We start from the raw sequence: 17,632 nt of genomic DNA, 5'->3' as shown, positions 1-17,632 counted from the left end.
ATTGTAACTTTGAACAGTCGGTAAATAAACTGTTGTCAATCAAGGGTGACCTCTACAATATTCCCTTCCCTCCCGAGACACAGGCGTCTTTCTAAAAGATATGCTAAGATGGGGGGTTGTTATAATAATTAGATAGTAAGAATAGAATATTAATATTATAGTAATGAATTAAGTGTAATTGCCATTGCACAAGATACTTGTACCCAGGCGACACGCTTGTTTAAACGGAAGATGGATTGTTTGTATAAGATAAAATGAAAAATTTAAAAATGAGACATCTTTCTAAAACATGACAAATCTGGAATTACTAAATGCTTAAAATATTCTATTACTGCCCGTCTCCGTTGTGCATGGGGGCAGCTGAGACGCCAAACGCAACAGATCTCTCCAGCTGTTGTAGCCCATTCAAAGGCCACCTTTGTTTCTGGAAACCTTAGAAACGGTTACTTTTTGGTAAGGATGAGACTTAACCAGCTGTTTCACACAATGCAAAGCAGTTTGGGTCCAAAAAAAAAAAAAAAAGGAAGGCAACCATGTTCTTCCAAAATACTGTAAATCCACTAACACGAACCAGCAGCTGGATTGACCGGATTAATGTAAAAATGCATTGCCCTTTAAAATAATCATAATAATAATAAAGTATGAATTTTTTTTAGAGCGCGTTGGACAGGTGAAAAGAATTGAGAGGTGAAGCATAGGATCAAATGTTCATTGCAGGGAGAAAATTTTGTTGGGGCAAGAGTTTTGATGCAATCTATGTTCCGGATGAAAGCCGATCTGGATATTTGATACCCATCATCAGTCTTAGAAGGGAGTGGGGTTTGCAAAGAGGAGGAGGAGGAGGAGGAGGAGGAGGAGGAGGAGGAGGAGGAGGAGGAGGAGGAGGAGGAGGAGGACTATGAGGTCCTTGGTGCTCTCTGAGCTTGGTTATTTTCTTGCAGATATTTCATGACCAAACTAGGTCATCAGTCTAACATCCTAGATCCCGTCATACCTTCTCTCATTGTCATCAAGGTGAGCGAAGAGGACGTTCTTGGAGATGGCCTTAGCTAGAGCCGTCATAGTCTTATAGTCCTTTGGAATAACCTGGGATGGAAAAGGGAAAAGCAGAAGCCAAAATTAGGAGCGAGCAGAACTCCAGATGATTAGTAAGAGATCCGTCCAAGGCTCCGGTTGCAATCTTTGTAGGAAAGCCATGTTAATGTACAACAGCCAGAAATTAAGACATTTAATTCAGAGTTTTGTATTTGGACTAATCAAAGAAAAGCGATCCCAAAGCCACTCCATAATTCCAAACCCGAGTTAAGCTTCCAAAAATGGCTTTGAGAGACCGTTGAGAGAATTATGAAATTGCTTCATCTCAAATAAAAGGCAACGGTGCCATGAGCATCAAACATCCATCTAGAAAATGCTGATTTAACCTATCAGGGTTTCTTCTAACGTAATTGAACCAACGGGGGTGGGCCAGAAGCAAATCAGAATTAGCTTGTAAGGCGTATCTAATGGGAATGTTTTTTTTTTAAAGGCTGAATAGCAAATAATTCAGCATCTGGCAGAACTTAATATTATTTCTTCAAATGCATCTTAAGCAGCGAGATGCATTAATTATTGAACTTGGTTCTGAAAGTTGGGCAGTTGCCAGGTTTACTTCACTGAAATGCTGGGACAGAATACAGATTTGATTTGGTATTAAAAAATCAGGAGCGAACATCACAGAAACTATCCGTAAAAATCCTTCTGGGCATTAATGGCTATTTTTGGGGACCCGACCAAGCTTTCTTGGGGCAGATGTTCTGGAGACCATCTGGGTACTCTTCTTTTATAAAAACACAAATTGATAACATCTCAGCCCAACATTCAAAGGCTAATAGGGGTCCCTGATCCATAAGAAAATTTAGCTTTGCTAAATAAGTCGGTCTTTTGATGTATGAATGTACCTTCCAGGCAGTTTTGGATTCCTGGAGACTACCTGGAAAAGATCCTGCAGTTTTCTTGGCAAGGTTTTTCAGGACTGGTTTGCCATTGCTTCCTTCCCAGGGCAGAGAGAAAAGGACTGGATCAAGGACATCCATGCCTAAGGCAGAACTAGAACTCACCATCTCCTGGTGATCAGCTCAAAGTCATTCACTAACTTTCATGCCTAAGGCAGGACTAGAACTCACGTTTCCTGCTTTAAGTTAGCTTTTGATGTCTCCTGAAACACAATTTCCATGCATCATTTATAGCAACCATCCAAGAATAACAATATAGTGTTACCTTCCGGACATAAGACACTGCGTCTTCTTCTGTGTAGACCTCAGCACTGACCCCTCCCCTTCGATGTCGGGCTTTGACCACTGGATTGGGCGGTGGAGGAGAAACCTCATCATCATGAGAATCTGACTGAGAGCTGGATTTCTGCCAAGCCTGGATCTGTTTGCTTTCTTCCTGGGAAGGCGAAAGAAAGCCAGAGAGATTTGGTTTTTGTGGCCATAAAGCCATAAAGTTCACACGGGAATCCTTGACTTCTGACCCCAGTTGGAAGCCAGAATTTCCCATTGCTCTGCAAAACAACTGTTGAGTGAGTCACGCCCGATTTTGTGACCGGTTTTCCCACGGTTGTTAAGTGAGCCACTGCAGCCATTAAGCGAATCACATGGCCGTTGAGCAAATCTGGCTTTCCCCCCATGGATTTTGCTTGTTGGAAGTTGGCTGGGAAAGTAGCAAATGGCGATTACGTGACTGCACATGACTCCTGGGACATGTTGCCAAGCTCCCAAATTTTGATCATGGGAATACTGCAATCCTAAATGCAAGGACCAATCCTAAGTCTCTTTTTTTCAGTGCCCTTGTAACATCAAACCATTGCTGAATGATTGGTCGTAAGTCAAGGACTACTTTATACATCGTTCCGTCCAATCTTCATTTCCAGTTCTTCCAAAACAAAGCTTTAGCCAAGTCAGTCTTTGCATATTTTAGCTGGAATGAATGAGACTATTTAGAACAGGGGTCGCCAACCTGTGGGCCGGGAACACAAGGCTGCACCACCCACATGGCCCGCCGGAAGACAAGGCTTGGGTCACTTGCATTGTGAACAACAGGAGGTAGTGAGAGAAGGGGAGAAAGAGTGAAGGGGGGGAACTTGCCCCATGTGCCCCACGCGCCTGGCCTGGCCACCGAGCTGCTTCTTTCCGCTTCTTTCTTCTTCTGCTTTTGGCTGCACGCAAAGAAAGCAGCCAAAGTCATTCTTTCTTTCCCCCAAACTCCGCCAGAAATGAGTCTTTGGGACCCTGCAAGGCCTCCTGCTCCAAGAGGCTGTGCCGGCACAAAAGACTCCTTTCTGGCAGAGTTTGGGGGAGAGAAAGAAAAACTTCTGCGGCTTCTGCTGCTTTCCTTGCATGAAGCCAAAAGTCTCTCTCTCTCTCTCTCTCTCTCTCTCTTTCTCTCTCTCTCTCCCCTCCCGAGAATGGAGCTGGAGATGGTATCCTGCGATCCCAAATAAAGAACGATCGATTGGTAAGAAAATGGGGTGGGGATTTTTCCTGCAGACTTTTTGGGGGATTTTCCCAGGGTCTCTGGTCTGCGGGATTTAAAAGTATGAGTTTGGTGGTCTCTGAGGTCCAAAAGGTTGGCGACCCCTGAACTAGAAGACCTCCAAGGTCCCTTCTAGCCCTCCCATTCTATCTTCAATGTTCTTCCAACGCCATCGTTCTATGATTCTACAATTCTCTTCTAGGAATGTTGGGCAACCCAGAAGAAGCCAGGAAAAACAAAAAAGAGGTGTAACAGAACACCATGGTAGAACCCCATCCAACAAGTAAGTCAGCCCAAACTGTCCCCGTGGAAACCCTAAAGGCCTTCCCAAACCCTCCAAGACAGAAGTCGGAAACTAGGAGCCTCTCGCTCAACAGAAGAAAACTTGTGAGAAGCACAAATCTCAGCACCACCGCTAGTACGGGTCTACCAATGACGGAGTCGCCCACTCAGGCACACACAATGCTCTAAGAAGTCCAAGGGTGTGACACCACAGCACCCGCTCTGAGGAAGCAGTGGGAAAGCCATACCTGTATCATTGCCGTTCAGGATTGCTGACCTGCCACATCAAACATGTTCCCAGAAACCACAGCAGAACAGAGAGATAGGGAACCTGATTTCCTCCCAGGGGAGGGCCTTGCCCACCTCAGGCCATGCGAGAGCGCCAAACGGCAACACGCCTCCTCATCTTCAAAACATCCCCTCTTCTCCCCACCCGTCAAGGCAGCTCCGTCACCATTGGAAGGACGGGATCGTCGGGATTCAGCTGGCTTGGGTCCACGAGTCAGAAATGCAGGAGGTTTTCAACCAGCTCCCTGAAGCTGAGAAGCCAACGTTCATCGCAAGGAAAAGCAAAACGTCCCCGTTCTGCATAGGAGGTTTCCCAGGTGGAAAAATACTGCAGAGTTTCACCTCTGGCTCGCTAACGTTTGGATAGTCACCCTCATGTCATACATACTTTGACCTCAAATTCTGAAGCCTTCCCTGAAGGTTGCCTTGTAAAGACCCTCAAGGACTTTTTTCTGCTAATGTCCTTCCTTCTGTTCGGCGATCAATTGATGATCAATATCCCCAGCTCCTACACCCCCACCCCCTTTCCTTAGATTCAAAACACGCTTTGCAAGATCCTCCCTCGATAACATGCATCGCTGAGACGGATGAGCTTAAACCTCAGCCTCTCTAAAGAGAATTTGAAAAGCTTGAAATAAACATATTCAAACCAGAATTAATCAATGGCTCGTTCTTACAAGGCACCGGTGAAATAGCAGAGGGCATCCTTCAGAAGGAAAGGAGAATGGTTCTAGAAGCTGCAGCACGATTAACCCCTAGCTCGCTCTTCAACCTCCACCCCACTCCAGATGGGAAATAGAAGCACAAGCAAGTTACCATATAGTTCTCTTCCTCTGTGTCTTTATAAGAGCATCTCTGCTACACAACTCCACTGTCAGCTGGTGCAAATAAGAGACAGGCTAGCATTTCTATGCATTGCTAATTCACTGCTAGGCATCAGAACTGCTCTCTTAAATGTTTCCAGCCCACAAGTCTCAAGTATACACCAGGATCCACAGATAAGTTTTTTTTTTTTAAAAAAAGAACATTCCTTAGGACTTTAAACACATACACATGCCTTTTGCCATCACAGATACATTCATTCTCACCCCCAAATTGTAAATGTACGAAGTCTTGGGAAAGGAATAATGAATTAAACCTTTTCCGAAAGCAGCCCTTTGAAAAGGCCATTCCTCAAAAGTGAATTCTTGCAAATCTTTCCAGAAAATTCCTTGTCAGTGGAATGTCACCCATCCTTCACAAACACACAGGAGAGAGAGAGAGAGAGAGAGAGAGAGAGAGAGATATTCACATGACATGCGAATGACATTGCAATGACATCCCGTGTCTCTGCAGGAATGAATGACATCTGTCATTCACAAGTACAGATATGATGGAGGATGAATTTCCACTCCTGGAACATGCTTGGATGAACCCAAACCCTGCTGGTTTTGAGTGCCAAGGTGGCCTTGAGATTCAGCAGATTCAAGATATGGGAAGTCCTACAGCAAGTTCAACCTTCTCACCATCTTATTAAGCAAGAAAATATTGGCAATTTTTATAACACCAGAGACTTCCTTGAACACAGGGGAAGAGAGAGAGAGAGAGACCTTAAATCATAGCCTGAGGTTCTACAAAGGTTCATATTTTATGCTAAGCCATAGCTAGTTCAACCTGGGTTTGCTCAATTGACCAACATTAGTTGGAGTCACACCACAACACATGGCCATCCACCATAGCTTAGAGAACACAATGGTTGGAGTCACCCAAACCCTTGAAGAATCAAATCACATGACCATTAGACCGTGGGTGGACTCAGCTGATATATTTTAGCTACGATCTCGTTCCCATTGTACGTGTTCCTGGGATTAATTTACCCAAGGTTTACTCCATTTCCTGGGTGCGATGGACACACTGAACTAATCCCACCAGCTATGTTAAATTGGAGTTTTGTAGTAGGCAAGAATATCTAGCTCACTTTATGAGTTATATACAGGCAGTCCTCAACTTCCGACATTGTTTAATTAGAGTTTATCTCATTTTTGTACTGTAAATCAAGGTCTTCAAACTTGGCAAGTCCAAGACCCGTGGACTTCAACTCCCAGAATTCCTGAGCTAACATGACTGGAAGAGAAATTCTGGGAGTTGAAAGTCCACAAGTCTCAAAGCTGTCAAGTTTGAAGACCCCTGCTCTAAATGAAAATAAAGATTCATTTAGTTCATTTAGTGACCATTCAAAGTTACAATAGCACTGAAAAATGTGACTCATGGCCGTTTTTCACACTTACAACTTACAACTTTGCAGTGTCCCCATAATCGTGTGATTGAAATTCGGATGCTTCATATTTATGACCATTGCTGCGTCCCAAGGTTACGTGATCTCTTGCGACCTTTTGACAAATCGATGGGGAAGCCAGATTTCCTTAACAACAGGGTTACTAGTTCATCAACTGCAGTGATTCACTTAACGACCATGGCCAGAAAGCTCGTAAAATGGGACAACGCTCGCTTAAACCAACGTCTCACTTAACCACAGAGGTTTTGGTCTCCATTGTGGTCGTACACTGAGAACCAGAAGTAGAATCTCCGGTCATGACCATAATTCATTCCATAATGTTGGTCACAACCTGATTTGGTCAGGCACCCGAACCTCATTTTGGAAATTTGACGCTTACCCCCCAAAAAAATGGCGTGGAAGGGAAAATCAGCCATGAAAAAAAATAATTGGTTTTTTAAGAAAATAATGGAATGTTCAGAAATGAGTAGATTAACGTTAGCAATTGGAGAGCAAGGAGTATTATAAGATTTGGGGTTTATTTTATGGATGGTGAGAAAGTAGAGTAAGAAATGAAAGGATATTGCAATAATAATGATATACAGTACTATAACTGATTATCTTTGAATAAGTTACAACATGAATATAATTTAGTAAAAGTTGGGATTTGCCTTTAAGGATAGCTTGAAACTGAAATAAAAAAATCTAATGATGATGTAATAATGATATAATATGATGTATAATGTTGTTTAGAATATGAGTGTAAACTCAAGAAGAAATGTATAAATATTGTGCACATGATATGTACCCAGCCGACACACTGTATAACTGAAAAAAGGTTTTATCTGTTGTTTTTTGTTATTAAAAAAAAATCATATAAAAAAATAATAATAATTGTGAATGTTTTGGTCAGAACCCGATTTGGTCATGGTCAGAAGCGTTCATGATCTGAGCTTGGTTAACTGTCTCACTTATTAATGGAATGTTGGGGGTCGTTAAGTCCCTAAAGGACTACCTGGACACAGGCCATAGGACCAGGATGGCAAATATATGCCACATGTGCCAGAGGTGCCCTGCAGAGCCCTCTCAGTGGGCATGTGCGCCATTGCCAGCTGGTCTTCGTGGGTGCAGGAGTGCTGGAAAATGGCCAAAAAATCGGCCAAGAAACAGGGCCGTTTTGGGGTCATTTTCAGGCTGTTTGGGGGGCTTTTTTCAAGCCAAAAATGGCTGGGAAAGCCCCCCCAAAATGGCCCCCAAAATGCCCCAAAAGCGAGCATGCACGCACCGGCCAGCTGGTCTTCGGTTTTCCAGCGCTCTGGCACATGCACATGTACTAAGGTGACCAACTTTTTAACAATGAGAAGGAGGACACAAATAAATTGAAGAAAAAAAACAAAGCCGCTTGCGCATGGCACACTCTCTCAAAACAATTCTCCCGTGTAGAGCGCATGCATCTCACAATCGCGTCTCGATGCACTGTACTGAGCCTTGACGAATCATCGTGTCAAACACAAATACGTCACATCACACACAACGGATCGGCCTGGGCCTCGATCAAATATGGAGATTTACAGATTAATCTTCAAATATCAGAAAGGAGGACATGTAGGAGGACACTTTTCGAGAGAGGACAGAACTTACAAAAGAAGGACTGTCCTCCCTAAAGGAGGACGATGGGTCACCTTAACATGCACAGACATGCATGCATGTTCCGATTTGGGCACTCGGTGCTGAAAAGGTTCGCCATCACTGCTCTAAGGGGATTTTCCAACAAGGTGATAAGAGAGGCCAGGACAAAACCCTGATTTGTCATGATTTCAGCAAACTTACACCATTTTCTGTTTCCTGCGCTGAAAGAGCGTTCGCCAGTCCTCTGACCTTCATGGAACCTGTCAATGATGCCCCTGAGATGTTATCTGCTGGTCCTTGGATATGCATGGAACCCATCAGTGTCTTGCCTCCCCTGATGTGCATAGAGCCCATCACGGATTTCCCTGCGTAGCTGCTGGCCGGGCCCTGGATGTTCATGGACCCCGTGACTGTGTTTTCTGGGTCCCCGTAAGCTGCTCCGCTGACCTGGATGGAGCCCTCAAGCATTTTCTCACTGTCTTCCTTTGGCTTGGCAGGAGCCTCCCTGGACTTAGTTTTCGACATCTTTCTTTCTGTTTCATGCTGGGAGGCTGAGTTTCAAGACTTGACATTCCCGGGAACAAAGGAAGGTGCCAGGGGATACACAACGCATGCATAAAATAAAGAGAAATAAAAGAAGAGGAGAGAGGAAACATCTGTGGAGATTCTCAGTCATCCTGGTCACAGATTTGAACCCTAAATAGCCATAGCACTTATATGCTGCTTTATAGTGCTTTACAGCCCTCTCTAAGCGGTTTATAGAGTCAGCCTCTTGCCCCCAACAATCTGGGTGCTCATTTTACCCACCTCGGAAGGACGGAAGGCTGAGTCAACCTTGATCCAGCAGGATCGAACTCGTGGCAGAGGGCAAAGTTAGCCTGCACACTGCATTGCAACAAATGCACCACTCAGGCTTCCTTCCTTCCTTCCTTCCTTCCTTCCTTCCTTCCTTCCTTCCTTCCTTCCCAAGCAATAGCAGACTTATATACCACTTCACAGTGCTTTCCAGCCCTCTCTAAGCAGTTTACAGAGTCAGCCTCTTGCCCCCAACAATCTGGGTCCTCATTTTACCCACCTCGGAAGGACAGAAGACTGAGTCAACCTTGAACCAGGTGAGATTCAAACTGCCAAATTGCAGGCAGCCGGCAGTCAGCAGAAGGAACCTGCAGTACTGCACTCTAACCACTGCGCCACCATGGCTCTCCCAGGCTCTCTAGGTCAGAAGGATGTGACTCTAAGCAAACTAAAAGCCTTTTGAGGTAGAGGTATTCCTCACCTATTGCTTAATCTACTTCTGGTAGTTCCACCTTCTTTCCTACAACATTCTCACCCACCAAACAATCCTCAGCTATGAAAATAGGGTCAGGACCCCTGAATGTTTTCCCTCTAATCAACAAGAAGAACTAGTTGGTAAAAAAAACAGGTTGGTGCCACCAGCAATCTGATTCTTCTTGCTGGAAAAATTGATCAACCCAAAGGCTGACTGGCAGAGTGGCTCAGAGGAAAAGGGGGAAAGGAAAAGTATGACCGTGATGCATTGCAAAGGTACACACCTGCATCCAATTTTGGTCACCATACTATAAAAAAGATGTTGAGACTCTAGAAAGAGTGCAGAGAAGAGCAACCAAGAGGATTAGGGGACTGGAGACTAAAACATACAATGAACGGTTGCAGGAACTGGGGAGACATGATAGCAGTCTTCCAATATTTTAGGGGCTGCCACAGAGAGGAGGAAGGGGTCAAGCTATTCTTCAAAGCACCTGAAGGCCAGGCAAAGAACAATAGATGGAAACTGAACAAGGAGAGATTCGACCTGGAAATAAGGAGGAATTTTCTGACAGTGAGAACCATCAACCGATGGAACAGAAGTTGCCTTCGGATGTTGTGGGAGCTTCATCCCCGGAAGCTTGGAAGAAGAGAGTGGACTGCCATCTGTCAGAAACGGTGTAGGGTCTCCTGCTTGGGTGGAGGGGTTGGACTAGATGACCTACAAGGTCCCTTCCAACTCTGTTAATCTGATCCCCATGTGAATGGATCAGCTTGGACCTCATCCTATCTGACAGAGGAGAGCTACTCCTATTGCCCTCATTCCTTCCTGCCTAACAGAAACCAGTCCACTGCTTGGCTTCTCCAATCCTCAAGTTACCATGACACTCTGGAGTCTTGGGTACCGTTCTTTTTTTGTGATGTTCCAGGCAGATGTTCTTGCCTTTGGAGGTCACATAGTCCAAGTTACAACCTCCCACCAACCTCCCTAGGCTCCTAATGGAGCCAGATGGGCCTGGAGCATGATTGGCTGAAGGTTCTTAGGTGAGAGGTCAAGTCATAATGAAACTCACCGCTTGCCTAATAATCCATAAGCTGGTTTTTATTTCTTTATTTGTTGTATCCCTCTTTGATTATTTTTGCAAAATAACTCAAAGGTGGCAAACATATCCAACAGACCTTCTTCCTCTTATTTTCCCCACAGGAATAACCCTGTGTGGTGGCTTGGACTGAGGGAAAGCTTTCATGGCTAAAGTGGGACTAGAACTCACCATCTCCTAGGGATTGGCCCAGAGTCACCCAGCTGGCTTTCATGGCTAAGGCAGTACTAGAACTGACAGACTCCTGCTTTCTAGCCTGGTGCCTTATTGCCACATCAGTCACATATTATAGATTCCAAACCTCAAAAGCTAAACCAAATAAATCAGATTTATTTATTTTTATTTTTAGAGTGATATCTAACAGCTCAGGGTTGTATTTGTGAGACTGCTTCCTTGTTCGGCTAGAAGATGTTTCGCTTCTCATCCAAGAAGCGTCCTCAGTTCCGACTGAATGGGGGAAGGATTTAAATTCCTTGCAGTCGTCTGCAGGGCACAGTTAACCTTCCCAATGGCCTCAATGACACTCAGAAAGAATGCTAAAGACCAGATGACTGCAAGGGATATAAATCCTTCCATTCTCCACCATCCAGCCAGAACTGAGAAAGCCTCTGGGATGTGAAGCGAAACGACTTCTAGCAAAACAAGAAAAGTCCAGTTGCCGTTTGAAAGAAAGAAGCTTTAGGATAATCATAACTTGAGGCGACTGAAAATCTCCATAGACTCACTTCCTCTGTTATTTACATCAGGGATCCCTAACGCCCAGTCCATGGACCACCAAGGAGCCACGGCATGCTAGAAACTGGGCCATGGGAACAAGTTAAGCCCCATCTGAGGGATGCAGGCAGGACTTGAAACCACTCCCCACAGAAAAACCTCTCTCCACGGAACCAGTCCCTGGTGCCCAAAAGTTTGGGAGCCACTGGTTTCCTTCATTCACGTAATATGCCTCCCATATTTCCTATGGCACAAAGCAGTGGTGGGATTCAATTTTTTTTACTACTGGTTCTGTGGGCATGGCTTGGTGGGCGTGGCAGCGGAAGGATACTGCATTCCCTCCCCACCCCACTAACCTGCTTTCCAGCTCTGTTCTCCTGTGCAGGGCAACCAAAGGAGACCCAGCTGATCAGCTGGGACTCAATCGGAGGCAGAGAATAGATGGGGTTGGCTGGGCCAGTCAGAGGCAGTATTTGCTGGTTCTCCGAACTACTCAAAATTTCCACTACCGGTTCTTCAGAACTGGTCAGAACCGACTGAATATCACCTCTGGTATAAAGTCACCCTTTCCCCCTCTGAAAATGTTGCAAAATTGAACATTCAGAGTCCTAATCAAACCCCTTCAACCATGACATCCTACAGCTTCTCAAAATTATGTTTTAACTGATTGGTTTAATCTGCCTGTCATTTTAAGCCATGCTAGTCCGTTGCATCAAGACAGTCACTATTAATATGGTTATTTTTTTTAACTAAAAAATTAAGTGCAGAACAGCAAAGCAAACAACAGATTACAATAAAGTAAAAGGTAGGCTGACAATCAGGTAAGCATTTTCCAATAGAAAGAAGAGATAAACCAGATCCCGTGACACCTGTTTGCAACGTAACTAGCCATCTATTATGTCTGCCATCTGCCTGGAAGTTGGCTACCCTATTTCTTAAAAATATATATCGATTGCATGGGGTACCAAGAGGGATCATATCAGATCGAAGGCTGCAGTTTACTGCTCGGTTTTGGCAGTTGATAGGTTCATCACAGGGGTTAAGTTGATAGGTTGATCACAGGGGTTAAGTACTGCTTATCACCCAAGAACGAATGGCACTAATGAATGAACTAATGCAGCAATTGAACAATATCTACGCTGCTATGTGTCCTATCAGCCAAATGACTGGTCTGAATTGCTACCGTTTGCTGTAGCGCTTCAGTAGCGCTCAGACAGAGTTAGAACTTCACAAATTAAGTTCAAGTTAAAATTAAGCAAGGCGTAAAACAATGTGCACAACCATGCAACGAAACAAAGCCCCATGCAAAAACCACAATATCCACAGTCAAAGGAACCCCCATTGTACTTAGCATTATACAGGTAGTCCTCAACTTACAACCACAGTTCACAATTGAGCCCAAAATTTCTGTGGTTAAGTGAAGCATTTGTGAAGCGAGCTTTGCCCCCCTTTACAACTTTTCTTGCCATGGTTGTTAAGTGAATCACTGCAGTTCTTCAAGTAGTAACACGGTTGTTAAGTGAATTTAGTTTCCTCGTCGACTCTGCTGGTCCGAAGGTTGCAAAAGGGGATCATAGGACTCGGGATATTGCAACCTTCATGAAGGTGAGTCAGTTGTCAAGCATCCAATGCAAATCATGTAACCATGGGGATGCTGCAATGGTCATAAGTGTGATGACCATTGGTCACTTTTTTCAGTGCTGTTGTAAATTTGAATGGTCACTAAATGAACTGTTGTAAGTCGAGGACTAACTGCACCAGGATATTAATACATATTAATAAATATTTTGCATTTCAAAGACTTTTGTCAAACACCGGAGGAAATCAGGAGATTCAGGCAGTTCGAACAAGTACAAAAGATTTATTGCAAGCTGAAGCTCTCTACAAGAATCTGGCCAACTAATAGTCAAGGGAAATGAGCGGGATATAAGAAAGGCATTCAAAGTTGGCTGGACTTAGATCTTTTCTGGGCATGCATGGACTCGTGACTTAGGACGCATTTGACTCCTCCCTTGAGCTCAGCCTGGTCATCTCCTACAACTCTAATTTCAATCCTTGACATAAGGGTTAGAAAGACTCCTATGTCAGGGCTCCGGTAGTTACCCCCATTTAAATCACAAGTCTCTAGCCAAATTTTCAAAACTTAAAAAAGATTTATTAGGGGTAAACATGCCGGCGCTGCCTGGGTGTAGCCGACTCTGAGACACATCATTCATTGTCACCCTTGATCCTGGTTTCCCCCCCACCCCCTGGGTGTATCATAATTCATATTCTCCAATGGGACACATCCATAGCCAAGAGTCATCAATCATGTCCTCCAGTTAGATTTTTGCACAGCAGAAACTTCAGTCACCTAGAAACTATCTTTAAAAACATTTATGGAATGCAAGTTGCCCATGGCTCCCCCTTCCCCTCCTGTTGGCAACTCTAAAAAGACCATAGACATATTTTATGAGTTGACATCCTATTTGAAATACTGCCAATCAGTGTCAACCATAGAGGTGATATAGACAGAAAGTCTGCTTTTAAAAAAAGTGTAAGCTCTTTGTAGAACAATTTCAACCTGCTTATGAAAGGCCCCTAATTCAAACTTTGGTGTCTCCAGTTAAGGTTGGCCTAGGTCCTGCCACCAACCTTAGAAAACAGTTGAATTGTGCTCTGACTCCCTAGGAAGCAGCTTCTGAAGATCAGAATACTCTTCTTTTTTACAAAAATGAAAAAAATAAATAAATACAAGCATCCCAGTATCTCCCTTGTTTGAAAACCCCTTTACCTTTTCCAGTTTCTCAAAATGTTCCCGCAAAAACTTCATCGGCCGGTCGGGTTTAGCAATGCAGAGGTTCACAATGCACTCCTTCAGGATTTGCTGAATGTTGTGCTTCTGAACGTAGAGCTCACATCCTTTTAAGCTCTCATCTTCTTCTGCATTGCAGGAGGAGGAGGAGGAGGAAGCGGCCGCCATCTTCCTGAGGGTCAACGGATAACAACCCTGGACGAAGAAGAGGAGGAGGAGAAGGAGGCAGTGGGATGTGAGAAGAGGGATGACATCCCTCTTCAAATGCTTCCCGGAACAGGAGAACGTCTCCTCCAAGGGAAAAGCCCCCCCCCCCCCAGCTCTTTGAAAACGTCTGGAACGCATCATGCGTGATGTCCTCCGGCTGGAGCACCAGCAAATGCTCCACGGTTTACAAATCTCTTTATTCGAGATATTATTTTTTAAAAAAAACAGTGCAGCCTCTATTTCTCCAAGCTTCTCTCATTCCTGCAGCGTGGAAGCCCAGAACCCTTGTGGGCATCACTCCTTCCTGTGAGACAGGTTTGTCTTTGAAAATTGGGGAATAGAAGAACAGGGGCTCATAGATATTGGAATTTTGTTTTTCCCCTTTGAGGCCACAAAATCCACCCTGTGGTTCAAACCGGCTGCATGGCCATCACATCCTTAACCGTTCAGGAGTATCCTCCTGCATCCGTTGGGTGGGCAGACCCAACCTCCTGTTCTAGGGTTACCTCCTGAGAAAACATGGTTTATTATTTCATATCTCATGGGAAGGAAGCCACCTCTTCCTCACTGGAGCCAGCAAAGCTGGATTTCTCACATGGGTTTCTTCTACCAGTGCTCTCTATCTTTTTGCGACGTTTTGGATGGCAGGTTCAACCGAAACAGAAAGGTTTTGTCACATCCCCTGGAATTTGCGAGAGAGCAAGAAAGCAGATTCCCCCAACATCATTCATTTATGGATTTGGGGTCCAAAATTCCAAAGGCTTTTGGCTCACAGGAATCCCTACCTCAAAGAATCTATCTTTGGAAGATGGTCAGGGCTATTAAAACCCAAATTCATCTTCCCCAGTCAGAGAATAATAGTGCGTACCTTCCCACGGAATCTTCGAAGGCAGAATCAGAATTAAATTTTCGACTCCGGGGTTCTCTGCTATCGTCAAAGAGGGCTGAGTAGGGAGGTCCCTGTTTCTCTCTTTCTCTGTCTCTCTGTCTCTCTCTCTCTCATATAACAAAAAAACAAAAAGCATCCCAGGATTGCCATGCCTGATTATTATTGCATTCTTTTTGAAATGGTGGGGTAAGAAATCCTCCATCCACTGCTTCCAGCACGCTTCCTTCTCTCCCTGGCTATCCATGGAAAAGAAAGCGGGGGGGGGGCGGGAAACCTTCCGCATTCCTCCTGTAAACCTTTGGTCCTGTACTTCCATCAGCAATAGCACTTTTGTGCAGAATTAAAATCTCAGCCATTGTTGCTGGGAGAAGGAGGGAATGAGGATGGAGAGGGAGAGAGAGAGAGAGAGAGCATGCAAATATACACAAAGGAGAAGGGGGGGGTAAGCGCAGGCTTGGATGGACAGGGAGTGTATAAATACCTGATGTTTGGCTCAGCCAGCAGCTTCTTCCAGCTCCTCCCGTTGTTATTCGCAGTAGAAATCTCTTCCAGCTGCTAGGTGGTTTGAGGTGGGGGCTACATTTCCTTCTCCCCACAATGATCTGGGTATCTTCTTAGGGGGGTAAAAAATAAGTCCCCAGCTAAAAGACAATGGAGTCAGGCAGTCATCCCCCCGCCCCTGTCCTTAGATGATCTCACTGTCTATTTTCCCCCCAACTCCCCTTCTGAGTGTGTGTTTCCCTTCCCCCCTCCCCTCTTTTTTCACACAAAGCGTTAAAAAAAAAAATCTCTGGTTCCAACATCCATTCCTTGCGCAGAAAGTTACCCCCGTCATACCAAGCTCAGCCTCTTCTCTCTCTCTTTTTTTTCCCTTGCAGGGAAAAAATAAACTCCAGCTGGAAAGGAATCAGCTCTAAGCTCGGTTGGATGAGGTCCAGTGGGGGGATTCCCAACTGGGGGGGAAATCGCATCCTTTGAGGGAGGGGGGGGGAATGAAGATCCAAGGGTGGGCAGTGGACAATTTTTCCCCCAAACGAAATGATTGGTTTTGCTTTGGAGTGTGTCCCTGTAATGTGTGGCACCAGTTAAATTATTATTTTCTTAACAAAAAAAGCGTATCGGTGAATATCAAGCCAGGCTTGGAAGGATGAAAAGGAAGAGGGGATTTTTTACCATGCACGTGTTGGACGTTAAAACCCACCCCTCTCCTAGGAAAATGAAATATTTTAGGATATACTAAAAAGGCAGAATATTTCCCCTTAAAAAAAAAAACTCAGAGAGGCAGAAACTCAGCCCCGCACCCTTGCCTTTGCTAATGGACCATTACTCTGGCCTAGGCCAGTCTATTTTACATAACAAAGATCTACTCCAGGTAAAGCTATAATAGGAATTGCCCAAAGCCCTTTCATTACATCATCATCATCCAGCAAGGCTCAACCAAGCTTGGGATTCAGGATAGCCTACAGAGTTGCCCCTGCATGGCCCCATGGGAGCTTGACAACCAATCGGAATACAAGCTCAAATTCAAATCCCAACAGAGGGTATAAAACAATTGCACTCTCAGCATCTCAGCCCTTCTTTCTTCACCCAAGGCATGTGATCCTGTCCACCACTAAACCATCTTTCCAAGCAGTCACCATGTTTCCAGTGTCTTTCTTCCCCACTTGGAACTGAACCCAGAAGGATATTTCTTCCAACACACTGTAGGCTTGTGGGGAAAAAAAAGCAAAAGAAATGGGTGCAAATGGCACAGAAGATATTACAGATGGATGTCATGATTTAAGCAAAATTATTCTTACTGGGAATTAAGGACAAGGAATTAGAAAATAAATATGGGAAATTCACACTGTTGTATTTGAGGCAAGATAGGCAAACAAAAATTGAAAAAGCAGTGAAACGATGAGTGGAAGATTAAAAAATTAACTCAGTTTGGATAAATGGCAGAGATGACCAGTTTGACTTATAAAAGAAAAAAGATTGATACTCTGAAATAGACTTGTTGGTATTGTACTCAAATAATATCACAAAACATGACTGAATAGAAAACCCTTACAAGTTTCCTATTGAGTAATAATTGCAGGACCTCAGTAATTTATTCATAAGTATCTTTTTAAAAATATATAACTTTGTTTTAAATAAAAGCACTATAATAATAAAAAAGCAGAGTATTTTTGATGCAGTTCTTGAAAGATATGAATGTATGTAGTTGTATAAATATAAAAAAGATATTTATTTAGATTGGTATATATTGTATCACTCAAAGTTCTTCTGAAAAAAAACAATGCACATTTTGCAACATTAGATGTGCCAAAGAATATATTTGCAATCCATAAACAGAGTCATCCTCCTCCTGGACATCATGCTAAAAATTCAAATTATTTTTTAAAAAAATGTCATTCCAACACCACAGAAAACCAGAATGTTTGCTTTTTTGCAAACATTTTGAGGAACCTGGCAATACTTGCACACTGGATTTGAACACAGCATTAAAACTGCTTGATCTTTTAAATTTTACTTCGTTTTCTTTTACTTTAAGCAAAACTGAGCAGCAAATTCCTCAAAATTTACCAACGGGGATAGAAATGTACATAGGCAGTCCTCGACTTAGGACCACAGTGGAGCCCGAAATGTGAGTTTTGCCCCATTTTACGACCTTTTTTGCCACAGTTGTTAAGCGAATTACTGCCCTTGTTAAA

At 43.9% G+C, this 17,632-nt stretch overlaps 1 protein-coding gene across 2 annotated transcripts in view; it reads right to left on the bottom strand.

Moving 5' to 3' along the window:
- PRKAR1B (protein kinase cAMP-dependent type I regulatory subunit beta) overlaps positions 1 to 15,798 on the bottom strand; it is a 61,685-nt gene extending 45,887 nt beyond the window's left edge. The window contains exons 1-4 of one of the 2 annotated variants that reach the window (XM_087942042.1): positions 15,418 to 15,798; positions 13,820 to 14,035; positions 2,257 to 2,427; positions 995 to 1,086 (exon numbers count right to left, since the gene is read on the bottom strand). In XM_087942042.1, coding sequence (XP_087798168.1) covers positions 995 to 1,086; positions 2,257 to 2,427; positions 13,820 to 14,008 — 452 coding nt within the window. In that variant the 5' untranslated portion in view covers positions 14,009 to 14,035; positions 15,418 to 15,798. Of the gene's footprint in view, positions 1 to 994; positions 1,087 to 2,256; positions 2,428 to 13,819; positions 14,036 to 14,915; positions 15,041 to 15,417 lie in introns of those variants that run through there. The other variant, XM_087942043.1, reaches the window with a different exon arrangement.
- Positions 15,799 to 17,632: the final 1,834 nt, after the last annotated feature.

The sequence above is a fragment of the Pseudonaja textilis genome, chromosome 14 (assembly GCF_049901715.1).
Source record: "Pseudonaja textilis isolate UNSWEBS1 chromosome 14, rPseTex1.2, whole genome shotgun sequence".
Classification (NCBI taxonomy): domain Eukaryota; kingdom Metazoa; phylum Chordata; class Lepidosauria; order Squamata; family Elapidae; genus Pseudonaja; species Pseudonaja textilis.
Note: the sequence above shows the minus strand (reverse complement) of the source record. Positions and strands in the feature narration are given on the sequence as shown.